Source organism: Podarcis melisellensis (genome assembly GCF_964234715.1).
Source record: "Podarcis melisellensis genome assembly, chromosome: 6".
Taxonomy (NCBI): Eukaryota; Metazoa; Chordata; class Lepidosauria; order Squamata; family Lacertidae; genus Podarcis; species Podarcis melisellensis.
Window position 1 is genome coordinate 41,595,294 of NC_138538.1, and position 27,215 is coordinate 41,622,508.

Genomic DNA, 27,215 nt, shown 5'->3' on the forward strand with positions numbered 1-27,215 from the left:
CCTCATAATTGACATGAATAACTTTTTGTCAGTTAGAAAAGTCAAAGAGAGGGCCTGGGTATATTTTACTCACAGTGCACTCACTGACTATGGCAGTCTGGTGCACCCAAATGAATTTTAGAGTTGCCCTCCTTGAACAGCAGTTCCCAGGCTACATAACAAAATGCTTTCTGAAAATGAAGGGGATTCTAAAGGGCAAGGGTGGGGCACATATTTTTCAGGCCAAAGAGATAAAGAGTAGAGTGGAGTAGAGTATAGAAAATATACACACTCACAGACCCCAGACCCCTCTCTATGCCCCGTCCAGGCAAACAAGAGGCATGATCAGAATTCAATGGCACAGTCCAGCTTGTGCTACAGGAGGTCACGGTGGAGGGCCGGGGAAGGAGGATGTTTGGGGAAGAGTCCTAAGGGTCAGAAAGAGATGCCTGCAGGGCCATGTTTGGTTCCCCCAAGCCCAGGTTTCCTTTCCCTTGCTGTAAGGATCTACTATTCAAGAGGGGGGAATAAAAGAAACACACCATGCACTCCCAAGACCTTGGGCACACTGGCCAAAGGCAGCGTTGCTAATCTGGTCATTTCTCTTATAAGTGAACGACTATATGACCAAAACCATGTTGGGATCTTGAAAGTTTTTGAGGAATGTGTTTTTTCCTTAAACCATTTAGACAGCAGAAATCTGTTTCAGAACTTTTTACATCAGATCGTAGGATTTGGGTGTGATGTCCTTGCCTTTTTTACAAATGCCCCATCTAGGGGCAGTAAAATTCCCACTTTGATGAAGGAGATGCTTGAACATTATTGCACTGAAGTTTATGGAACATCTGGGATATGCTGCGCATATATGTTGGGTATTAGCCTAAAACCGCTTTCGAGCAGGATTATAGTCAATGGGAGCATTTGAGACTTAGTTGTAAATATAGCCAGGTTTTGAGTCATGCGACTTTTATATCTTTATAAGTGAAAGGAACTCCTGGAATTCAGCTTTCTCAAATCAACAGTAAAAGTGTACTCTGAATGTTGAGTTGGGGGTCTTCTGCTTCCACAGCAAAGGGGTAAGGGGCTTTAATAAGCAGAGCCAAACCCTGCAGCATTCAAGAACAATACTTCATCAGCCATTGTGAACCAAGTTTAGCTAAGTTATGCTATTAACTAAGACCGGATATATAAAAGGGATCCTTTGTGCATATCCGCGTATGACTGCTACAAAGCATCCATAAGTTGAACCAGGAAAGCTTTTGAATGTGCTTGTTCATGTGGTTTTCAGATGGCAGCAGGAAGGAGAGAGTGCCAATTTTCTCACTTGCATTTGCCAATTTAAAGACTGATTCATATGGCTGGTTTTTTTAACCTGCCAGCAATGGGATTGCCCTATTGGCAATGAAACTCATCCATGTTGCCATACTATAAACACCTGTCAGTGCCCTCACAGGATTAACTGGCCCAACAAACTAGTTAAAATTAATAGTCCACTCAAGCTGGCTTCATTCATGGCATCAACCTATGAGGTTGTCATATGATTCAACCTTAAACTCATAGGAGATGCTAGGATTGCAGTGTTGAGGATATATACCACCCAGAGGATGTAGCCACCCAGAGTGGCTGGGGCAACCTAGTCAGATGGGTAGGGGACTACTGCTAATACATGTCTTTGAGACTTTACACCAGCCTTCCCCAATCTGGTGCTTTCCAGATGTTTTGGATTTCAGCTCCCATTTGCCCCAGCCAGGCTGGCCAGTGGTCAGAGTTTATCAGAGTTATAGTCAAAAACATCTGGAGGGCACTAGGTTGGGAAAGGCTTCTCTACCAAGCTGAAGGCAAAAGTACACTGGGGTTTATACAAGTAGCATATGCCATTTGTTTACTCCTGCCTGATACTGTTGTTGACAGGTAGAAAGCTCTGTGCAACGGCATGATTGATGAGTTCAGTATGCATGGAATCTGCAAGCATGTTGTTGCCTGCGTTGGATAGTAAAACAGCTGACAAGCAGAGTAATCTGGGATGCTTTTCTAGAGATTATCTAAGCATTAGAAAAATACAGCTACAACTGGCCATAATCTATAACCTGCTGGAAGAAGTGGAACAATCTTTTGGCACAAAGCAATAGGATACTTTGTGAATATGTTTGCGTTTGGGTTTGGGTTCATCCAGAGAGTCTTATGCATCACTAAGGAAGATGACATGTGAAAAGAGGATACAGATGTGCACCTGCAAATTTAGAAATAAATGACTGCAATGTAGCTAAAAAGCATAATACACCTCACCCTAGTGGGGAAGGTTGTGCCCAAGTGATGTGTGTGCTTGCCTAGTCTTCTCTCCAGCTGCTAACTGTGGATGGGCAGCTCTCCCTTCCTATAGTTCCTTATCTTTAAACTGGACTGGGACTGGACAAATGCTCAGAACTCCTATCCCAGGCCTCTAGCTAGCTTCCAAACCCAACTCTCATCCTTTCTTCTTCTGAGCATAGAAAGCTGTGCGGAGAGATGAGATTCAATACTTGGCATAAAATGACTTCTAGACTTTTTGCTCCTCCACAGCTGCACTGCAACAAACGATGCTACAGTTTGGCGCTTCCGGCCCTGGTTTTCAGAGGAACCCCTTTATCTCCATTCTTGGAATTTGCATAGGATTTAGCTTTGCCAAGGACAAAATGAAGTAAAAGCAAGGGCAGTGAAATGTCCAGCAGCTGGTTGAAGTGTGAATGTGCTACAAAAGGCCGAGATCAGCAGCTTAGCTGCAAATATTGCAAAACTTCCTTCTCTCCTCCCTTTATTGAGGATAACCCCATCTTTTCAGGAAAAGGTGGAATCACCTATGCAGGTTCTGGGGTATTTAGAGAGCTAGCAGGATGCTAACAAAAGAGCTGACAAAGAGCAGTAAAATTCTGCTAGTTGCTATAAGAAACAGCTCTCCTGGGAAATTTAAAATCTGCTGTATTAACTTTGCCTAAATCTCCAGGGTTGACACTTCCCATTCTCTCTGAGAAGGGAAGTGGAAGAAGGAAAGCCTTAGTTCTAGTTATTTCTGGTGCTTTAATATGGAATCTGTTCCAATAATAATAATAATAATAATAATAATAATAATAATAATAATAATAATAATTTATTATTTATACCCTGCCCATCTGGCTGAGTTTCCCCAGCCACTCTGGGCGACTCCCAATCAATGTTAATAACAGTGCAGAAATCTGTTTACGTCTTAAATTCTGCAATGTCCCTGTCCTTATCATGCTCCTATGGCACTGGGATAAAACACTTGCCATTGCTCGAAAGATGCTGATTCTTCAATACCTGTGGCACCTTTGCAATGCAAATGCCTTGTTTTGACAGTTTCTCTGCCTTTTGAACTTACCCCAGCTTTCAAAGCAAGCCATCGCAAGGATATTCTGATGCTAATGCTTTCAGTGAAAAAGCTGGACAAATGCTAGCAAACACTCAGGTGCTCCTGTCCTACTTGTGGCTGGTGGGACATCAGTGGTGATGTTTGGTAGATGGTTTGGCTTTCAAAATTTTGCTCTCTCATTGTGCCTTTCAAACAACTACAGACTGCTTTATTGTTTATTGACCAGCTTCTTCATAGTATTAGCCTGGCTTTTATTGATTGGCCACTTGGCGCTACCTTTCCCAGAAGAGCCACTACGTCTCAACATCTCTGCCTCACCCCCACCCCCCCGTTGACAAAACTTCATTCTATTTTGTGAAAATGGGTGGTTTTTGTGACTTTCATTCAGAGAAAATTATTGCACTTTTCCTCTCTATATTTTTTAATTGCATTTTTGTTTCTTCCAAGTTTGGTTGATTTGCACACCCACCTTTGGTTGCTCAATTCCCTTGAATATATATCTATATATATGAATATTTTATGATTTACTACACTCAGTAAACAATATACATGTTCTAAAGGTGTTGAAAACATCAATAATTAAAGTTGATGTTTGAAGATTTTATATAAGCAAACTATTTTGCTATTATGAAGCTGGAATAAATATTATAAATGGGTAAAATATATATTTATATTTTTATAGGACCTTATTTTAACTAGCTTTTCACTATGGAGTGTGTTGACTGGAGAGCAGAGCCTCAGGCTGGGCTGCAAACTGAGCATCCTGCCAAGGACTGTTACACCCTGAGCCACACTTGCTTGGGGATCACATCTCTTTGGATTGGGAGGCAAGGTGCCAAGGATCTGGCTAAGGTTTAAATTGCACATTGTGAGCCCATGTTTCCCCAAACTCAGAAGATGGGAGAGATTTCCTGTTTAATAAAGTGCATAGCATGTTTAACACTGTCCATGAAAGGGTGGCAGACAGACTTTACCTTTCAGCTGGCAAATATACAGGAGATGATGAAATAAGCAAGGAATGTTCCTGGGAGGTAAGCAGGTTGAAGGTCAGTTGCCTTAGGAACAGGAAGCACTTAACTGGAGCCAAAGAAAGGTAGCCTGAAACAGTGTCACTAAAGTGCAAAACCTTGTTTAAAGGAAAGTACCTAGTGCAAGATGGAACTGAATTTTCCAGCAGGGTGAAATTGGGTAGCAAACAGATTTAGCCATCATTCAGATTTGTTGTTCTTGTGTTGGCATTCATCTGTCTCGAGAGACAACGGAGTGTGCCCCTGTGGATGAAATCAAACCACTGCATTAGCAGCACTGAAGTGACCTTCCTGGGGTGCAAGTCTGAGCAGTGTGTATGGATGTCCTGGGCTGCCCAGACAACAAGATCCTCCTCTCAGGCTCACTGATGTGTTCCAAAGGAAAGCAGATAATATGTTGGCCACCAGTTTGGCTGCAGGAGTTGCCGGAAAGGGGCGTACAAGGCTTCATCCAACCATCTTAGGAACTCCACTTCCTTATTTGTGTAGAGTTTACTCCTTAGCTTTTTCGTTTATCAAGAACCAGAGATGGGCCACCAATCCAGGTCCCCTCACTTTCCTCTACCACACAGGCAGAAACCGCCTTATTGACTGTTGGGCCCCACTATTGCTTTCACCCGCTCAATCTGTCAGAGCCTGTCTTTACATACAGAAGTCCCTAACTCACCGAGGGTTTGAGATCCAGCCAATCAAAGCCATTCCTGGGGTGTGGCTGCTGTCACATCCTGACAACTTCTAAGAGTCACAGGTGACAGCTGAGTGCAGGGTGGGGACCAAAGGATTGCTGCTGCTGCTGTTGTTGTTTTATTGTTCTATTTAGTGTCTATTTTTAAACGCACCTGAATAGCTTCAAAGCGGAAGATACATCTTATTCTTGCCATTTTAATGGGCAAAGCACTGTATAATTCCCTTGCACTTCAACAGCCTCCAGCAATTGATTGTAACAGAATCCATTAAAATGTCAGCCAAGCTATTTAGCGATGAGCAGATGGGGCAGTACATACAATCTCAAAAGCAGGCCTCCTGAATAAGTGACCCTGGGCCTTTTAGTTCTAGGGCATGTGTGTGAGGTAATTTGAAAGCTACCCCACACCCTCTAACCACAGAGCCTAGGACTTGCCGATCAGAAGGTTGGTGGTTCAAATCCCCGTGACGGGGTGAGCTCCCATTGTTTGGTCCCTGCTCCTGCCAACCTAGCAATTTGAAAGCACGTCAAAGTGCAAGTAGATAAATAGGTACTGCTCTGGCGGGAAGGTAAACGGCGTTTCCGTGCACTGCTCTGGTTCGCCAGAAGCGGCTTAGTTATGCTGGCCACATGAACCGGAAGCTGTACGCCAGCTCCCTCAGCCAGTAAAGTAAGATGAGTGCTGCAACCCCAGAGTCAGCCACGACTGGACCTAATGGTCAGGGGTCCCTTTACTTTTACCTTTACCACACCCTCTGCACTGAGAATGTGCCACAAGACCTAGTAATTGAGATTCTATCTGAGTCCGTCCAACTTTAATAGTGTTGTAGCAACAGCTGCCTCTATGATCTCATCTATAAAATGGACTTGACAATATACTGTTGTTTTAAATGAAACTAGGTTCCAGCTAGTCATTTGTATGTGAGTGCTCTTGTAATCCACTTCAGGAGTGTTTTGCATGGAATGCTGCTTAGCATACAATCTATGGAACATTTGCAAGTGTTAACACCGATGCTGAAGCCATTTGGATTTGTGTTGTACTGTAAATCACTTCAGGATGCCTCAGGGGAAGTGATTCATAAATGAAATAATAATAATAATAATTTTCACAAAGGGCATGAAAATTGGCACTGGCATTTCCCTGATCTGTCATTCAAATGTATAACTTGAACGTTGTTTAGCATCTCCTCTTCTATCCTGCATTAGCAGCAAATCAGATATTTGTAGATATCATTTGAGAAACAATCTGGAGAGGTGTAGGGTGGATCGGCCCTTAGCTCTGTGGGCTGCTTCACACATTAAGTTGCAGCAAAACTGCTTTTTCTCAGAGTTAGGGAGCTGTGGCCAATAACTCCCATTTCCTGAGTGAATGCTCTGTCATATAACACGGAGAGGTCAAGTCTATGCACTGCATGTTTAAGGTGCGCATGTCATATTTTTCATGTATATGTCATATGTTGAAACTGTCTGCAGGTCAACAGTTGAAGCCATGTTATAGTGGGCTTGAAGAGACCTTTCCTCTCCTTCCTTACACTTTCATTTGAGAACCAAGTAGGCTCTGTTGCAAAAGGTACAGTCAGATCCCATTCACAGAGGGAGTTGTTAGCTACTTGTCTGATGCAAGCAAGCCAGACATGCTCAAGGCATTCTCCTTGGCAGCAGGGAAGCTGGATTGGAGGGAGGAGGAGGAGAAGGGAAGGGAAAAGAGAAGCCAGGATATTTCAGCAATGCATATAACACTCACTGCTGTGGAGGTCAGCGCCTGGACACAGCCCTTACGGCAGGCGATGGAATGTAAAGGGCTGGGCTTTGCAGCGGGAAGAGAGCAGAGGAACTTTGATTCTTCGTAATTAAAACAAACCCAGCAGCCGCAGAGAATCAACCACAGTTCTCTTAAACACCCTTTGCTCCTGTGTTGAGGAAGGAGACAGGCAGCTTCTGGGGAGGGGATTTCACAGTCCAGCTGTCTCCTCCGGGTCATTCTGGTGCTGCTCAGTACCAGCCAGCCCAGAAGCGTAATTCCTTCTGTAAAAGTGGGGTGCAGTTTTACTTCCTTCCTTGCCTTGTGCACAAGATTACCCTCTTGCACGCTTGACAAAACACAGGTCTATCACTGTGCATTTCAGTATCAGTCCCAGGGTTTTCATGTTCTTCTAGTATCATAGAGCTGGAAGGGACCCTGAGGACCATCTAGTCCAACCCCCTGCAATACAGGGATAGGCAGCTGTCCCTTATGGATATTGAGCCTCTAACCATTGTTGAAAACCAACTGGGGCTTAACGTGAACAAGCAGTGAGTTATTGTCACTGAAAGTTCTTGCACTGGTCCTCCCCACTGCTGCTACACTGCTGAGAAACAAGTCTGCGCCTGGCCTGTTGTGATGTCTAAGCCTGGGCTTATGGCTTATTTATCTCCAAACAAACCTGGAGCTGTAACCAAGGTTTGTTCTTGGCTTTCTGCTCATGGGTTTTGTTTTTTTTAGAGAAACAAACCATGTACCAGGGTCCAGACATCCTGACAAGCCAGACTCTGGGCTGTTTGCCGACAGCATGGCACATGAGGAGTGAAGCGAGAACTTTTCTGCAGCAGCCACTGGCACACTGTACATTCACATTTAACTATAGCTTGCCTTTCAATAAAGTTCCTTTTACCTGCAGACCAGGCCCCTCTGTTCAATGGGGCGTACACCCAGAATTGCAGCCAGGAATTAACTAATCCAGAATGATTATCACCTTCTCCTGCCTTGCTCACAGACTCTTCCTGCTTCTGTGCTTTGAAAACATGAAAGAAATCTACTCTTATATCAACTAAAGCCACTGGGTCTACTGCTAAGTATGACTAATTATAGATCCAACCCTATAATGAGACATGCTTTGCTATGTTATAGGGCAGCTTTATTCACTAAGGGTCTTATTAGTAATCTGCCTTAAAATAAGACCAAAATTGTATGTGCACATTTGAGGGTGGAGGCTAAAGAAGGAATGCATCACCCGGGGGAAACCAGAGGTCACAGATCTGCATAATATTTGCCTACATTTGATGTTAAGCTATACATAATTTACTATAATTTAGATCGAAATACAATCAATCTCCCTATTGGGTTCATTAATGGTTTTTACCTCTGTTGTTAGCCATCTTGAGCTTTTTAGAGGAAAGGTGGAATACAAATAAACAATTAGGAAGATGGTGACCTGGTGACCTGTTTGGTTACTCAGTCTGTTCTCCAGGTGTTCACTGTTGATGGGCAACATCCAGACCTCTGTTCTTCTTCTTAAGCTTCTTTAGTTTTAAACCAAATGTGGGGTTGTATGCAATGAAGCTGGTAGCACAAGCAGCTCCACCTGTGCCATGGGGCTTCCTTGCCCTCTTCCTGTGTTCCCCCCCATTCTTTGGGGTTTCCTCCCAGTTCTCTGGAGCAGAAGTACTTGAGGGAGGCAAGATGCAAGGAGTTGGGGGAAGAGTCATCCTGCTGCACAGGCAGAAGTTCTTGCACTAACAGGATGCTTTCAAACAGAGGACTGTCTTTAGACTGCTCTTCCAAATAGAGGGATGTTCTCTGTAATATAGGGTGCCTGGCCACCTCAGCACAGTGAAATGTTCAGCAAGAGAGACTGCCCTCTCTGGAAAATCAATATCCCCTAGAACAGTGGTGGGCAGACTTGAAGCTTCTTTGGGAGTTTTTGCTTGAACCCCCAGGTCTCAAGGCATATGCTTGGAATTAAAAAAAAACTGAGTCTGAGAATTTGGTTTGAACTGTGGCTTTTATGGGTGTTGTGTAATTTACATGGGCCTGGTTTTGTTTTTGTTTTAAGGCAAATTATGACTACTTGCTATGGAGAAAGGTCTGCCTACGTGCAAGATAACATCTATAATTTCTCACAATACCTGAATCTATCCATCTATCCCACGTGCCTCTACTGTTTCTCTCTTTTATAGAACAAGTCGATCCCATACAATATTTCTGTATTGGAGTCATGCACTCAAAAGCAGCTGTCCATGACGTGTACAGATAATAATTTTTGTGTGCATGTGAAAACAAGCACTGAAAGCCATCCATGTGGAATCCCCGTTTGTAAAACCTGTGAGAGACAGGGCATGAACTACAATTGTATTTGATCTTTATTATTTCATGTATGAATTGCTTCCCATGAAACATCCCCAAGTGATTAACAGCAGAAGCACCAGCAACAGAAACATATATAAATACAATTTCCAGTTCAGTGGAGATATGGACAGGGATGAAATAAAATCTCCATTTAAAAGGCTTGTTGGAAGAGAAAGACCTCCCACAGGTACTGAAAGTATAACAGAGATGGCACCTGTCTGATATGGAATGGGGGAGTGTTTCAAAGGGTCTCATTCCTACCTCGTACAGAGTGGGCCTTCTGATGAGTCGGTATCTGTGGGAGGCAGTATATAAAGAGTAAGATTAACTTTTTGGTACCCTGGTCCCAAGCTGAGCAACCTTTGTATACTAGTGCCAGTATCAGATCCCCAACTCCCACTAGCCCCAGCTAACATGGCCAGTGGGTCAGGATGATGAGAGGCATTCAGCAGCAACATGTGGAGGGCAACAGGCTTGGAGAAGCTGTTCTAGGCGAATTACAATATTGTCAGTAAGGAGGTTGCACAGATAGTTGAATTGATGAAACAGATGCCAAGCTAGTCAAGAATGTGGTGGGCCTCTGTCTCTCTCCTGTCTCCATAGACTGAAACCACAAGATGTGATGGTGTAATTTAGGGTCATGCCAATTACATAACACCCATAGAAGCCACAGCTCTCTTGATATGGGCACCTGCCTCATTGATTCATGTCTTTTGGAAACTCCTTGCAGTGAGTAACAAAGGGGTGTTTTAAAACGTGCCACACATTAATTTTTTTTTTTTGCATAGATGATCAGGGTTAGTCTCCAGATGATGTTGGACTCCAACTCCCATCAGCCACAGTTGGCGTGGCCAATGGCCAGCCATGATGGGAGTTGGAGTCCAGCAACATCTGGTGGGCGCACCACATTGCCTGTCCCTTGCATGGATGAGACAGGCCCAAGCCAGAAACAGAACTGGAAGTTGTGCTTTTCATTCACAATATTGCACAGATGAGTGTTTCTCAAATGTCCTTTAGGGATTCTGCAAACAGGGAAGATGTCTTATTGATTGTAAATCTGTAAGCTACTTCTAAGAAAAATCCAGCCAGGTAAAACCAACAAAGATTTTTGTAGCCTCTGTAGCACCTTTACCATTGACAGATTTATTGTAGCATAAGGTTTGATAGGCTGGAGCTCATGAAAAATAAAAAAGAAATGTTTATGACTATGATTATTATTGCAAGGGAACTCTGTCCCATGACAGCTGGAGCACAATAACTCTGTGCTACAATGTCTACAAAAAGTGAAAGGGTTCAAGACTCCCAAAATGCAGGTCGCATTCCTCTTCCTGACCTGTTGATGCTCTAGCTGAAAAAGAATTTTTCTCTATTTTTGTAAATAAATTTTTAATTCCCCCCCAAATAATAATCAATAAAATAAGGATATAAAATTCAAACCACCATCTAACATTAATGCTTCTAATAAAAAATCCTACTATTTTACAAACCTCCTTTTGAGGTTCTTTAAACCTCAATACTTCCTTCCACCCCCTTCTACTGGTTCTTTACATCTTACATCATTCTCTGCATTTTGTTATCATTTTTATCCACTTGTTACACCTTTACATTCTCTAATTCTTTACTACTCACAAGTGCTTAATTTAAACCTGCCAATGTACCAACTCGTTTACAGTATTTCTGCACATACACAATAATTTCCCCCCATTCTTTTTTAAACTTCCCATTGTCAAAGTCTCTTGAGTTTTGCCGTCAGTTTTGCCCTTTCTGCATAGTCCATAAGTTTTAATTGCCATTCTTCTGTTATTAGCAACTGTTCTTATTTCCATCTTTGGGCTACATAAATAATTTCTTCTGTTCTTTGGGAATTACTGTTCCTATTATACCTAGTAGAAAAGCTTCTGGTTTCTTTGCAAAGGTCAGTTTAAATATTTTCTACAATTCATTATATATCATTTCCCAGAAGCTTTTAATAACCTTACATTCCTACCGCATATGATAGGCTGTAGGGTGGCTAGGTGGAAAAAAGGACAGTTGTATAAAAGAGGGAATTATAAGAGGTGCAGCTATCCATCTTGTTTCACTATGTATTTCTCTTCCATAAAACACTGCTATGGTACTTTAAAAAAGTGCAGTTTATTTATTACGTAAGTTTTAGGGCTTCAGGTTTATTTATTTACTTAGACAATTTATATCTCTCTTAACTACAATTGTCTATAAGCAGTGTACAAAGAACGCAATACAATGAAAATAAACATATTTTAAAACAATAAAAAAATAAGCCAGGAAGCTATGTTTGTTTGTTTTGGTAGGACTGTCTTGAATTTGAAGATTTGCTTCACTTGCAAACAAAGTCAGGGACACTCCAATCCAAACATAGTAACTGTTACACCCACTAAGAACAATGATAGATAATATGAGTAGAGTACTCTGTGATCTAATAGGACTTTTCCTTCCTAAGCCACCCTAAGCCTGTAATGAAAGGCATAAACCTGCTTGAGGGCTAAGTCTGCATGAGGGTCAGTGTGCAACAGATTTTATCTTTCTACACTGAGCACTGGTGAAAGGGTTTGAAGTACTTCTGAAAGGGGCCTTAGTTTGTGAAATTAAGGGTTAGACTAGTTGTCCAATGAACTACACCTCAAAGGATGGCTGCATCACTCAACAGAGACACAAATAACGGGCAGAGCCAATTTCTTGCAGTCAGCGCTAACAAATAAATACAATGTTTAATGAATCCTTTCTTCTTCTTCTTCTTGTGCCATCTGACTTTGTCCTTTTGTTGTTTTTCTGTCAAGTGAACTGACTGCTCATGCCACAAATTTCTACTGATTATGGGGAGGCGATAGTGTGAACAGATTAGTCCTTATCCTGGAGCTGGAAGATCTGGCTTTGTTCTCTGCTCTTAACAGTGTGGGATCTTGGCTAGGTGTTTCAGGGTGGGGCCGCACAGGAAGTTTCCCACAATCCAGGTTTACACTTCAGTGAATATCTCCAAGTGCAGGAAGCACTCTCTGGGAAAACAAGGCACGACCGACTGCAGGATTTCTCATTGCTAAAATGCCACCTTCATTTTTCAGAGTTTCCACTCTGGAGTGTGGACAACAGGCAGAAAATCTGGAAAGACAGCAGTATCATGATGCTTTCTGCCCTTGGGTGCATTGAACTGGTATACGTATGACTTGGGGGAAAAACCACTTTGATGCAGAAGTGCTTTCAGTGTCTTTCAGCACCTGCAAACATGTTACCTCGTGTCATGGAGCAAAGATACCTGGGACTATTGGACATTGATAGCACCTGAATTCCTGTGCAAAGTAAATTTTCATGTTTATGTATAGATTTTCTATTGGTTTCATATCCACTGACTTTTAGATCCTATTAATCAGGCCCAGGGCTTTTTTTCAGGGGGAACTTGCCGTAACTCAGTTCCAGCACCTTTCAGGGGGACGCCATTGCCATTATAAGAGAACAAGGGAGGCGTTCATGGGGAGTTCTGGCACCTCTTTTTCTAGAAAAATAGCTGTGACCATACTCCAGATTTCCCATGAGAACACCAACTGGAAAAGACCAGTAGGTTAGACATTTTCCTCTGCAACACCACTGAAATACAAGATCAGGAAGGTTCTCTATAGAGTTGAAGCAACATAGTAGTTAAGAGCATGATCTGTGAGGTGGTGATGTGCACTTTTACTTCTGGAAACTCGCTGAATGGACTTGGGCATGTGTGGACAATAATACTTGTCTACCTCACAGGGTTGTAGGATTACTGAGGTAATAGAGTGTGAGGTGTTTTGCACTCTTAAATGCACTCTATAATGCTGAAACATAACTGTATCATACTATTACATCCCTGAGCATGAATTCTGTCTGCATTGGTGCAACCTCCCTCTGTCCAGAGATTTGGGGAAACTTTCTCTGTCCTTCTGACAGTGTTTACAAAGTTTTAGCCTCTCTTTGTCCTCTGGCCTCCTGGGCGGTGGGGCTTGTGGCTGGGCTGTAAGCCAGGAGCTGATCTGACACATAGAAGCAGGATTTATGGGATGCTGCTTTGATTCCAGCTCAAGGGCACGTAGGGCTGAAGCCAGAAGAGACGCAGCGTTTGGGTCCGTGGCAGGGAGGAGGGTGAGAGCATCCAGCTGCTTCTCCTCTCCCTCCTCCCCCTACCATACTCTCCTTTGATGCCTTTAAGAACTTTTTTGGAGGCTTGTTTCTCCAAATGAGGACTGGCAGGCCGGCTGAAAATTGCAGGCAAAGCCCGCCCACACACTTCTGGTAGGACACTTTGATTCCGTTGTGGCAACTTGCCCCATTAGTTCAACCCGGGGCTCCTCCCTTCTTCTTTACTCTGCTGATGCATCTCAGCCTGGTCTTGTGATTTCTGCTGCTGTCATCTGAAGTTTTCTATAGTTGTTTCTTGATAACCGAGTGCACAGTCTCATTTTTCTTCTTCTGGACTTGGAGACCTATGTGTCCAGCTCCACATGTATGCACACACGAACACACTGTTTTTCCAGTCCCAAAGCAGCTCCTTGATTTCAATTCTGCCCTGTGCTTTATCTTGCAATCATTACACTTGTCTGCATTAGTCGTCCTGAACACCGACCTGAAGTTCTCTTTAGTCAAAAGTCCTGCGGCTCCCATTCAGTTAACACCTCTGCTGGTTATGCCTGCATTCCCTGGGAGTTGGACTAGATGAGCCTTTGGGTCCCTTCCAAACACTATCAGCCTCTGTTGTGAATGGCAGCTTATCGGAAGCCTTTTGAGGACTCCAGGCATTTCCGGTTAGTTAAAATGTTGACTAGGTGCCCAAAAGTTGTGGTCAGGTTTGCCATATTGCAGTTTCCAATGAAAACAAGCAGTGTACTACTGAGCACTTTTTAGTTTGTGACCTAGCATTGCCCTGAGATGTGCTCCCTAGAGGGAGATATGCAAGGAGAGGATGTCATTTTGAGTGTAATTACTCATTCTGCATATAGTACGTGTGTAGCCTTAGCAATGGGAGCATGTGTGTACCATTGAAGGTGGTTTTATATTCTGATTTTGTTCTGTGAACTGTCCTGAAACCTTCAGGTATAGGGCGGTACAGTGGTACCTCTGGTTACGAACTTAATTCGTTCTGGAGGTCCGTTCTTAACCTGAAACCGTTCTTAATCCGAGGTACCACTTTAGCTAATGGGGCCTCCTGCTGATGCCGGCGTGCGATTTCTGTTTTCATCCTGAGGCAAAGTTCTTAACCTGAGGTATTACTTACGGGTTAACCAAGTCTGTAACCTGAAGTGTTTGCAACCCGAGGTGTTTGTAACCCAAGGTACCACTGTATATAAATTCAATAAATAATAAAATAATAATAATAATGCCACAACAGAAGTAGTTTCCAATGTGACCACTGTACTCAGCTCAGAATTCTCTGCTGTGGCTCCTTCGGATTTCAGACTAACCGTCTTTCCCAGCCCTACCTGAAGATGCCAGGGATTGAATTTGGGTCCATCTGAGTGCAAGGCAGATCCTGTACTGCTTAGCTTGGGCCCTTTTTTACTGGTACTGTGACCTCTGGGAAAGTGTCGCAAGAGGTTTATGGCAACCTGTCTTGCATTCTGTATGGTTGCAAATTAAACAAAAGTGTTAAACCACAAAGATATATAAGTCTTTATGTTTCATGTTGAAGATTGTTTGGGTCCAAAGCGTTTCGAGCCAGAAGCGGCCTTCTTCTGGTGATACATTTGAATGATGATTAAAATATCTCTGTTGGTCCCTACTAACAGATGCATAACTATGTCACACACAAGAGTTCATTAGCAAGAGCGGTGCTAGGAGGGGTTTGCACGGGACACATGCAATTCACCAGCTGCTTCCATTTGTGCTGGTAAAAAAGGAAGTGGAGTCTGAAGGGAAAATATTTGTATACACTGCAACTAAAGAAAGTGCAGCATAATTTCAATCTCTCTCTCAAAAACAATAAACAATAAATGGAACAGCGATACGAGACTCCATAGATCTTGGCCAAGTTACTCTGCTTCCACAGAACACTTTTTCAACAGTGCCCTGTCTTGTAGGGGCGTGGTGAGAATAAATATTTAGCAGAGTGAGTGGGCAGATGCTTAGATGCTATGGTAATAGGGCCAAATAAATAATTTTATAGCTGACTTTCCTCTTCTCAATCACCAGGGAGGCCTATAAAATGTGTTTACTGACAAATTCTGAAGCTGTTTTTTGTGTGAAAGGGCTTTGGTTTTATTAGCCTGTTCCAGACAGGATTGTTCTTGGTATCTGCAGTTTATCCAGCCCCTGCAGTTGTTGTTTTTGTCTGCTGTGGGTTCTAATTCAGGTGTACGCAGTTTTCAGCTGACTCACCTGAGTAAAACTTAAGTGGATTCTGAAAACTTTTACAGTTTTTATTCTGGACAAGGAGGTAGGTCTTCTAAAATTGTTGCTGTTGTTGTTGCTTTTGTCAGTTATGTAAACACTGACTAAAATTGGCAAAAGGCTTTCTTTATTTCTACATTTTGTTCGCTTTTTTTAAAAAACAACATATTTTTTATTAAAGATTTCTTGGTTTACAAAAGTATGTGCAATGTCTGTTTTTTCAAGTTACATTTTCTACAGATCAGTTTGTTTGTGATTGACTGTGGTGAACTTTGTTTTCATGTGTGAGTGGGGTGGGTGGGTGTTTTTGAATCAGGTATGCTGTTTTTGATTTGTATTCTGTTGGTGGATTCTTGTTGTTGTCTTGTTGGGCTGTGTATGTGATAAAGGAGAGCCATAAGGCGTCTTCTTCTATTTGTCCCTGTGTCCGTTTCAGTTTATTGGTTAGTTTTTCTAATAAGGCTGTTTCCCATACTATTTGGTACCATTGGTCCATGCTGACTCCTGACAGGTCTCTCCAGTGTCTGGCTATGATGTTTCTGGCTGCTGAGAGTAGGTGGGTTATGAGCTATTTATGATGTGAGTGGGCATTATTATCCTGGAAGATGTTTAGTAGGGCCAACTCTTGGGTGACTTCTAATACTTATTGTTTTTGTATTCCCAGTGTACAGATGGGAAACTGTCTTCTGAGATAAAGGTTAACAGGTGCATGCCCCAGGTTCAGTTCCTGTGTCCCCAGAAAGGGCTGGAAAAGAGTTGTTGTCTGAACCTTGCAGAGTTACTGCCGCTTAGACAATGCTAAGGTAGATGAACCAATTTATATGGCAGCTTCATGTATACTTCCCTATGAGACTTGTTAACAGGACAAAGCAGAGTAAGATGTGAGATCCATGATCGGACTATCTCTTGTTTTCTTTTTCTTTAGTTTGTAGTAGTTACAGGATCTTCCAAATGGGATTAGGGCCAGGGAGTGCTGGGGGACAGCAGTTAATCCTTTCCTAATTATCTCTATGATAGCTTCATTAACTATGAAATCTGAAATTTGGGTTTTGCAGTCATTTTGCAGGGTTTGGAGTGAAAGCCCCAGGTTCTGCAGCACCCCCAAACTGAGGAATTGATACATCAATTTGGGGGTTCCAACATTGTTTGTCCAATTCACTCCAAACCACTGCCAAAGTTTTGCAATAGTTTTGCAATATTTTGCAGTGAAAACCTCACATTTAGCAAACTGAGAAATTGATACTCAAGGGGGCGGTGGGCAGAGATAGCTATCACTCCAAAACTAGGATAACTCAAAGACTCAGCACACCTATATCCACCCAGTTCTGTAGACAAGTAACTGTGACTTTATGAGATTTGGCTCTGGAAGAGGTGGGAATTGAACTGAAAGGAACACTTTCCCCAGTCAATGGAATTGCTGATTCCACTGGTACAGGCAGAATTTGAGGGAGTGTTGTTGACACAATTTGTGTAAGTGACAAACTGTCGCTTTGATGCCTGCCTCCCTTTCTTAGGTAATTGCTTGGCTTGATTGGTCTTTGACAGCTGATCTGCTGCAGCAATTTTACACTTTGGGTAATCAAACGCTGGTTACCAGTCAATAGGCAGTGTTTTAGAAAGGCTTGCATTTGCATTAATCATGCAACCTGCAATTGAGCAACTCTGGGGCTTGTTTGTTTTCCTTCCTCTCAGAGCGCTGTGACTGCAGTAATAAACACAGAATGTTACTCATTTAAATTTGACTACCATTGAAGCTGGACTAATAAGTTAAAACTGATTGGTTGATTTACGAGTTATGTCTTGCCAATTTCCGCCCTCCCTTCTCTACAGGGGGGCGGGGTTTGCAGCACTGAGCAGGGGCTCACCTGGATGGGTACCTCCCACCTGCTTGGGTTGGCATTTGACCCACCCTCAGCCAGGGAGGACAAGGGATGGACGGCCGGGGTGGGACTAAGGCCAAAGAAAAGAGGCTGACTCCTTTGACCAAGCCTCACTTGGTTTTCTTCCTTCCAGGATGTGGCTCTGTAGAGACCTCAGGCTGGCTAACAGTACTGAATGGTAAAAAAAAAGATACAAAGCAGCAATATCAGTGTTCAATGATAGGTGAATCAGCAGCATCAGCATTGAGAACCTGCTCATCAGAACTGCAAATATACATGTGCAGGCCTAATGAAGATTGTGGGCTATTCCAGGCCACCTCTGCTAGACGCCATATTCCAGTTTGAAGCTTTTCTAAGGCCGTATTTATCACGCAACCTTTTCCAATGAGTCCGTCTAAACTTCCATATATGGCTTGTTAAGTGAAATGGATTATATAAAAATCTGAACATTATGCGATGTGCCAGTGATGCTTGCTGTTGTGCCTCCCCCCATTTATATATGTTTAGGTTATAGCAGCCTTGTGGTCAACCGCCTTCTTGTTTTGGGAATAAATTTCTGAGCATTTGGGGAGGGAGGGGAAATGGACATGCCTTTCCCACATAGATTAAAAAACAGCAACAACCCAAGGTCCTTGCTGACAGTAGAAAGCTGCAGTTTGGGGAATTAATCTGCAGCTGTAGTTTTGGTTGTTGAAAACTCAGGGAAATAGATTTACGGCTCAATGCAATTAATGGAAGACAGCATTCATATAGCTAACACACTGGACGTTTTTGCTTTAAAAGGCATCAGATTTAGCTGTATGAAGTAGAAATCTGTCAATATGGATGATAAAAATTCATGCATCTGATGAAGTAGATTCCTGTCCATAAAAGTTTATTCAGTAATAAATGTGTTGTTCTTTATGGTGCATTTAGAAGATGATTTTTCCAGGGTAGGAGATGGGCCAATGTTCCCCGTGAGAGTTAGGCAAAGGCATCTTCCTATCTTGAGAGCAAAGAGGAGATATGTCAGCCTGTTAGCCCAAGGCATTCCCAGATGTGGCCTTGAGGCTAGATTATCTCTAGCTGTTGCTAAGTGTGTTGTTGTTTTTGACTCCTGCCCAGATTGCGCAATGCACACGACAAATGCGTAAACTGAGCCATTTGCCAAGAGCACAAGCCATAGAATTTGCACACCAGCTGAAACCTTCACGCCGATTGAAACCTTCTCAGGGGGTGAGGATGTGTGGCATGACAAACTGCACTTGGTGAATGTGACAAATTCCAGAGCCAGTGGAGTGCTGTGGTTGAAGGGCTGGGCTTGTATGGGGGACAGCCATGCTAAAATCCCTGCTCAGCTATGCAGCTGGGTGGCTTTGAAAAAACAACAACACCCTGTCTGTCTGCTTTGCAAAGTTGTTGTGGGATTGAAAGGCTCTTTTGAAGGAAGAGTGGGTTCTAAGTGGAGTTGGGTCCACTGTGTGTGTGATCTGGAGAACAGCTTTCTCAAAGGTGGTTATGTAGCTGGTTTGCACCAGCTCATAGTTGCCTTGCTGTTGTGATGCCTTAACTTCAAACGAAGAGAGGAGGGCTTGTATGCATCACCTTTGTTCTAAAGAATTGCAAGGGTCTGGATTTCTTTTAAAGGTGAAGTAAGCATGGCTCAAATCATGCCTGTCTGCTTTGCCTTTCAGGGCAACCCTGCAGTCAAGAGGTTAAAGCTTTCTGGCAGCATAGGTGCTGTTAATGATTGATAACAATGATGCTTTCAGTGGGTTTTGAAGGAAAATATATTCCACCAGCAGCTGCCCATGAGAAGCAGCAACGCTTGGCTAGCAGATTTTGGACCGGAATCCAGAGAGGGAGTGAGGTAAGCAGCCATGTGACAACTGTACATGAACATATTATGGTTCACATCATAACCTACACAAGCAATGATGTACAAACCTGCTGGTTGTGGATGTGGCTAGCAGCAATGTTTGTTATTGAGGCAGCTGGGAAAACCCATTGCCTGCCAGTTATATTCACGACACCCCCCACACCCCTATCACACTTTATGTTCATTCACTAAAGTCAGGACTGCTCATGTGAGCAAGAAATCTGTTTGGAGAATCAGGTCTTAGTGTGAGCACTTGTTCAAACACACAGGCAAGCCTCTGTGGGATCCCTTCTCGACCTTTGATCAATTGCATAACGGGGCCAGTGCCCACATACTTAACAGCTGTGCCTCATTTTCTCTCTGGCATACTTGTATGAGAAAAGAAATCCAGATGTTTCAAAAAACATCCAAAAGGCATTGGGCTGAACTAGAAATCCAGAGAGAAGCAGAGTGGTGCTTGTGAGCTGCCATGCCTGGATTCCCTAATGTTTAGGTGACACCGCAAAACATGCTCCCTTCTTTGATGTTGTGTTGAATCAATCATGGGAGGATCTCTGCCTGATTCCCTGCAAACTGATGAGACAGTAGTTGGCAAAGTCCTAAACACTGGCTTCTCCAGTGCTCATTTAACAGAGGCAACATGCAGAGAGGGCCACACTCCAGCTTAGGGATCAAGGAGAGTTCAAATATACAGTACTGCAAGATTTCATAGGGTTGTGCATCCTGGGCGCACTGGTTTTCAGAGAGGGACTTTAACCACTGAAGAACCCTTTAAACAGCCATCTGACTAGATGAGTGATTCCTTTGGCCCATTCTTTCACTGAGCCACAGTTATTAAAGATATGCATAAACAGGCAGAGATGTTTATAGATGTTTGTGTATGATAAAATTAACATGTACCGTACATGGTGGGGGTGGGAGGAAAAAGTGGCTTTTTGGCAGCAGACTGTGCCCCCAATTTATGGTACATACATTTGTAGGGTCAGCTCTAGGTGAGAGTTCTGGTGAGCCCAATCCTGGCAGTGGACCCTGGTGGATTTATCTGGCAGTGGTGGGCAAAAGTGCTCGCTGAGCAGTAGCAGGTAGCTTTAGTGTATCCATCATTTAATTTCCATGCAGGAACTCCCTCTTCCCTTGCCCTGCTAATCCTTCTCTCCTCTGTCCTCTTGGCAAGCAAAGTTTGACAGCTGATTGTCAGCCCTGCAAAACCCTTTCAGGCCTGAGGTCTGGAGGTTCCCCACTATGCTAATCCCTCCTGGTATTTTACATGCCTCCGAACAGAAGGAGAGCATGGGAAAAAGAACATACAGAAGGCAAAACCCACTGGGTGCCAGAATACTGAATGCCAAATGAATTCCCAAAACGTGTTGAACATGCCAGTTCTTGCACAGGGGAAATTAACAATTAAGATACAAAACCAACACTACAGTCCGATCTGTTCTCCTGTGTGGCTTGGAGTAACTGGGAGGGTTAGTTCAATAACTAAATGGATATGACAATAGCACTTTTCCCACCCTCACAGCATAGAGGAGCTGCTGTTGTTATGAACAGAGAAGAGCCCATTAAAAATGCTAATGATTTTTTAAAAATTAAATTATTATTTTTGGTGGGGAGAAGAGTGCATGACAGAAACCATAATGGCTTTTCCGCTAATGGGTGTGTTTTGTGCCCTCTCCTGGCAAATGCAAAGCCCACAGGACTTTCAAAACTCCCTAACCCCACTTTTCATTTTAATGGAGAAAAGGGCACCTCCAGATCCAATATCCTCTTTATTGTGCATTCATGATGATACGTGCTCATGATGATATTGGGGCAGCCACCTGTGGTCCCACTTTCAATTTAGTTTGCAACTGTAGGGCAACTGTAAGGGCAACATTTTGCAGATGGTTTGAAAAAGAGGAATGGAATGGGGAAAGTGAGTGGAGCAATGAATGTAAACCTTAGCTTTGTATAGCAGACCAGTGCCTGCACACACTCACCCGCCCACCTGTCTTTATCCTCTATCCAGACAAGCAAGAGTCACTATCAGAGTTCAAGGACACATTCCAGCCAGGCAAAAACACTCCAGGAGGGTGTGAAACAAGCCTGGTGAAGGGTTTGGGGAAACAGCATGCGGCTGGGGAGAATTCAGAGAGCCAGATAGAGAGGCCTGGATGGCCGCATTTGACCCCAGGACCAGAGATTCCCCACTCTTGCTGTCTTAGATGGGATGGAATAATCTCTGCTTCAGAAATACAGCACTATTGCCCAGACTCAAAGGAGGCTCCCTGACAAACTTCTTTAGAATTGTTGCTCTATGCAGGCCTCCTCAGTAGGTATCCTAGAAGGCAACTTCTGGGGTTGAAACGAGCCCAGTGACTTCCTCTGTGGCCATCGGGGTCAGGTCCTCTCTACTCTGCCTTCCCTCCTCCTCCTCCATTGCTCCATCTGTCTGCCTGCTTTCCTGCCTCTCTCCCTCTGCTTGCAGTCTTCCCTTCTGCCTCCTTCCTCCCCTCCTGCCTTTTTCCTCCTCCTGAAACTCTCACGGGCTCTCTCTGTCTTTTTCCCCTCTGAGCCCCAAATCATTCAATGCTTCTAATAGTGCCACCTGCTGAGTGGGGAGCCCCCTCACCCCCAGGCATGCTAGGGTCTGGATTTCCCCACTGAGGCACTGAGAATAGCCTGCACGCCTTCCCTGCACAGAGCAGTGGATCCTGTGGATGGGTGGGCAGGTTCCTGGCCACCCTGAGCCAGAGTGGAGAAATGCAATCTCTGTGCCCCACTGGGCCTGTGCTGTTGGTGGGGGCCAACTTAACCAATCCCCTTCCTTCGAGCTGCCTCTGTTGCAGACATACCCATGCTAACCTAAAGGAGAGGAGGCAGACTCTTTGGAGAGTGGCTTATTCTCACATGCTCTAATAACAAGGTCTTTAAGAGCGAAGTGTCCCTCCTATTTTTATTTGGGGGGGGGGAGTGCTTTGGGTCTTGGAAGTTTGTGAAATGCAATCTGTGAAGTGATGCCCACTCATCCCTATATCCTCTTCCTACCCACGCTATTGCCCATGGTGCAGGAATGGGAAACTGCATTAAGGAATGCGCCCAGCCATTGAGTCCAGGAAAAGACCACCCTAGTGTGTGAGTAAACCATGCAAAGAGTGAGTGAGTGCAGCTGTGATTGATTTAGCCAGAATCTGGCTAGCTTGTGGATCACATCAAAATTCTGGGTTTTGACTAGACTTTGGTTTTGATGGCACCGAAGGCCAGGGTGGCATAAGATTCCTGCTTTTACCTCTGTTCCACAACCCCTCTATGATCTATAAGTGATGCAAGAATTCAGCTGCCCTTTTGGAAGTTGTCTTGGCTCACTTAGATGTTTAACTTTCTTGGTGATGTTTTTACAGTCTCGCTGCCTTAAACGTAGTTAGTGGCCCCAGGAATGCATGAACTGAAATCCAGGAAGGCTGAACCACCCCTTGCCTCCCATGAGGGGAAGGACAAAGGCCAGCTTCTCTGCCTCACTCGCGTCTCTTTCTCTGGGTGGCTGCACTGTGGTGTGAGTTTCCATAGCTGCCCCGGGGCCTGGGGTTTGGAGTTTGTTTGCGTTGGACAATTGGAAACAGAGAGGAGGGATTTTCTGTACTTATGCGGTTTGCATTCTGCCCGTGAAAAGAAAAATGACCTGCCTAAATGGGGAACCTTGGAGACCACCTGGAAGGCTGGAGCCTTCCAGAGGAGCTTAGCTGGGTGGCCAACCACCTCCAATCTTCTGAGGCCGTCCCTCAGAGATCCCCAGTTGATTTCAGCTATGGCACGTTGAGGTTATGGCGCAATAACCTGGTGTAGTGATAGTGAAAGGCAACATGTCTTCTGCAACATGCCATTAATGGAATAATAGTCCATTTGTGGTGCATTTATAGTGGACCTTCCATGCATCATTTCACTTTATTAGCTGACCTGCAAAGCCTCCCCAGTATTACCACATTATTGCCACCTGTAGAGGCCCTCTTGTGCTATATAGTGCAACAAAAGCAGAACCAAAACACACACAAACATTTGTGGTCAGAAAAGTTGCAGGAATGCAGCAGGAAGCAACAGGACATACACTGACTGGAAATGAAGCAGTGTGTCTGCCTCGAAACATTTGCAGGTGCAAGCAGTATGGAAAGTGAGATCACGTATAAGTGCTCTGTTACCATCATAAGAACAAATCATCATGAATGCAGAATAAAAAGGATGACTGGGGGCACCCTACTAATTCACTACAACAGATGAGCAACAAGTGTGCAAGCTCTGTGTAGTGAACAATTGTTTGGACGCAGATCTATAGTGGCTTGTTTGATGAAAGCAGTAGAAGTACAGCAGTAATGTCTAGAATCTGGCAGCAGAAGTTGAATACAGGTTTGTGGTTGAGATTTCTCACTAACTCTAAGTCATAACCAAGGTTTGTTCTTGGCTGAAGCTCCTGATTAGTGAGAAGTGAGATTAACCATGAACCTGGGCTTGGAAAACTTGCTAAGGCTGCATTCAGATGTGGGGTTTGTTGTGTGAGTCTTTCTGGTTATCATGCTGGTGCTTCAGTCACAATATTCCATTTGCACTGCAGTACCAGTTGCATTATGGAACTGTGGCTTTTGATGGATAAACTGCCACATCACACTACATTTTAAATGGCTGGAAAGAATTTGTAGGCTGCAATACTACCCCCATTGTCAACACAAAACTCTCATGATTTTCTGAGCTAACAGGGTTGCAATTTGAACCTCCCCCCCCCCCCCAAAAAAAATAACATAGAAAGAAGCCCTGAGCTTCAGCTATATTCTGCTAGATTTCCACAAGTGGCTTATAAATGGTGTGAAGGCTCACCTAAAACACAAAAATCAACAGGTAAGGAAACAATGGGAAGACAGAATAAAGTGCGGTTGGAATGCAACCTAAGCCAAACCTAGACTTAGTTCAGTAAAACACGCTGGAGTAAAAAAATGACTGGGAAGGAGCAAACTGGCTGCGAGCTCCTCTCTGGGAACCTGCATAGTTGTGCATTCCTGGTAAGCCACAGTTCAGCTCACTGTGTTGTGCAAAGCTGGCTGTTTTGTGAAGCCAATGCTGCCAACATGATAAAAACCAAAAGTGCACTGGGTTGCTTCCCTGTACCTTGAAAACTTGTAGGAAGACATTTGCTTTGTTTAATGATATTTGTTTTTCAGGAATGTGTTGTTTGCAAAACCTCCTGGTAGAAGGGGAACACCCTAGTGCATGCAGAAGGTCCCAAATTCAATTCCCAGCATCTCCTGGTAAGGCTAGAAGCATCTCCTGTCTGAAATTCTGGAATGCTGCTGCCATTCAACATAGATAGTGCTGAACTAAATGGACCTGTTGGCTGGACCCAGTGGCCTGACCCCAGTATAAGGCAGCCGCAACATGTGGTGGAGGGGGGGTCATCTTCTCCCCACCTCATTCCTGTCGTTAGATTCATAGAATCATATTGTAGAGTTGGAAGTCGAAGCCCTACAGTGCAGGAATATTTTGCCCAGCATGGGGCTTGAAACCATGACCCCGAGATTCAGAGTCTCATGCTCTACCAACTGAGCTAACTCTTGCTCCTATCAAGCACAGTTGCTACCACTGCCAGTAGGAGGGTGCTGCTACTGCTTCAACCACCACCTCATGCACCGCTGCTGCCGGGCATCTTCTTGTGTTCCTATGTTTCACGAGAGGGAATGCTGTTCCTGATATCAAGAGAAGATGGTGGGGGACATTATGGATGGTGTTTGCTGTTTGCTGTTGTTGTTTTATTAGTAGCCTTAGCCTACCTGATCCTAAAAGGTTCCAGGGAGGTATCAATTCATAAAACATCACCACCATACAAACCAGTCAGTTAAAGCAACAGAAACGACTGAAACAATTAATAGTACACATACACCAAAGTGAAGAAGTGGAAAGACTGGGATGGGGTATTTTTTAAAAAAGGCAGAGGGTAGATGGGAATTAGTTTTTCATAGACCATAGAGTTGTAAGGGACCCTGAGGATCATCTAGTCTAACCCCCTGCCATGCAGGAATCCTGCCCACAGCCATCCCTGGGTGGACCTGAACCACCAACTTTCTGGTTTATAGCTAGACACACTGATACATTTCACCACCTGAAAGCAGGACAAAGGTCTCTTGGAAGATGATATCAGCCTAGGTGTCCTTTTAGGGTAGGGTAGGGTAGGGTGGGTAAATCTGTTCTGGCCAAAGGCTGTTTTACACTGATGGAGAACTGTTGGAGGCCACATCCTGTAGTGGGTGAGGGAGGGGGCACACACAGTCATACACCCTTTGAACATACACAAAAGCACACACACAGTAAAAGGTAAAGGGACCCCTGACTGTTAGGTCCAGTCATGACCGACTCTGGGGTTGCAGCGCTCATCTCGCTTTATTGGCCGAGGGAGCCGGCATACAGCTTCCGGGTCATGTGGCCAGCATGACTAAGCCACTTCTGGCGAATCAGAGCAGCGCATGGAAATGCCGTTGACCTTCCCGCCAGAGCAGTACCTATTTATCTACTTGCACTTTGATGTGCTTTCAAACTGCTAGGTTGGCAGGAGCAGGGAGCGAGCACGGGGATTTGAACCGCCGACCTTCTGATCGGCAAGTCCTAGGCTCTGTGGTTCAACCCACAGTGCCACCCGCGTCCCTTGTACACACACAGTAGTATATATTTAATTTTTACCTTCCATTTCTCCCCATAGACTCTTTTTTCATCCCAAGTATTTTTTAAAGGTTCTCTCCAGCACCCTTTATCCGAACTGAAGGTTCAAAAGTCAAAAAAGTACTTCATAATTTTAGCAGTTTGGGAGATGACTTGGAAGAGGTTGGGCCCCTCCGAAATTGCACCGGGCTTGGCACAGGATGCTGATTCCACCTTATGGGGTAGAAGCAACTGAGCTGGTAATTTAACTGTGTGTCATGAGAAATTGATGGCTTATTAACTAGTGTTGCTTGCCTGCAGCTCTTTCAGTTGCAGTGAGAGAAACTGTGGGCGATTTTTATGTGTCCCAAGTTTGTAAAAAATAAGAAGTTTCTCTGTACTTCTAAGTCTTAAGGAGAAAAAAAGAGAAGCCACAGAGAGTCATAAGACCAACCTTTAAAATATCAGGCTGTTATAGTCCTATTCAATCTTTCATATCTTGGGAAACAAAAAGAGACAGAGACTGGCGAATCTGAGCATTCTCCGCTTATTTAATGCATGGAGAAATTGGGTCACTGTTCAGATGTAGCATTAAAGAAGGAATGGAGAACCTGTGTCCCACCAGATGTTGTTGGACTCCAACTCCCATCAGTCCCATCCAGCATGGCCGACAGTCAGGAATGATCAGAGCTGTAGTTCAACAACATCAGCAGGGCTGCAGATTCTCCATCCCTGCTTCATAGTTTGGCACCATGTAAATTAGCCTAGCCCAGGAAGTTAGGGGAAAAGCAGTTCGAAAGCACGCCAGTGCAAGTAGATAAATAGGTACCGCTCCAGCAGGAAGGTAAATGGCATTTCCATGTGCTGCTCTGGTTTGCCAGAAGCGGCTTAGTCATGCTAGCCACCTGACCCGGAAGCTGTACACCGGCTCCCTTGGCCAATAAAGTGAGATGAGCGCTGCAACCCCAGAGTCGGCCACGATTGGACCTAATGGTCAGGGGTCCCTTTACCTTTTTAAAGTGTGATATGCAGAAAGAAGAAGAGGAAGCCCAGATTCCTGGCAGGAAGCTAGGCTTGTTTGCATAGCGCTGAAACATGATTTAGCATTACATCAGAATGTCACCACTCAGTAATCTCTGGGAAGTTCATATCCCCGAGGTTCAGTTCTTCACTTGTAATTACAACATCCCTTAGGATGTTGCCTTATACCAAATCGGACAGTTGGTCCAGCTAGCTGAGTATCATCTACAAAGATGGGCTGTGGTTCTCAGGGTTTCAGATGGGAGTATTTTCTAGTGCCCCAGC

General features: G+C 44.0%; 1 protein-coding gene across 13 annotated transcripts in view; it reads left to right on the forward strand.

The window, feature by feature from the left end:
* Positions 1–27,215, forward strand: part of PLEKHA6 (pleckstrin homology domain containing A6) — a 185,965-nt gene that overhangs the window by 69,395 nt on the left and 89,355 nt on the right. Inside the window, exon 1 of one of the 13 annotated variants that reach the window (XM_081914545.1) lies at positions 16,302–16,324. The exons of the other annotated variants lie outside the window; for them this stretch is intronic. Within the exon in view, the coding sequence (XP_081770671.1) occupies positions 16,317–16,324 (8 nt within the window). The 5' untranslated portion in view covers positions 16,302–16,316. Of the gene's footprint in view, positions 1–16,301; positions 16,325–27,215 lie in introns of those variants that run through there. 13 annotated transcript variants of the gene reach the window in all.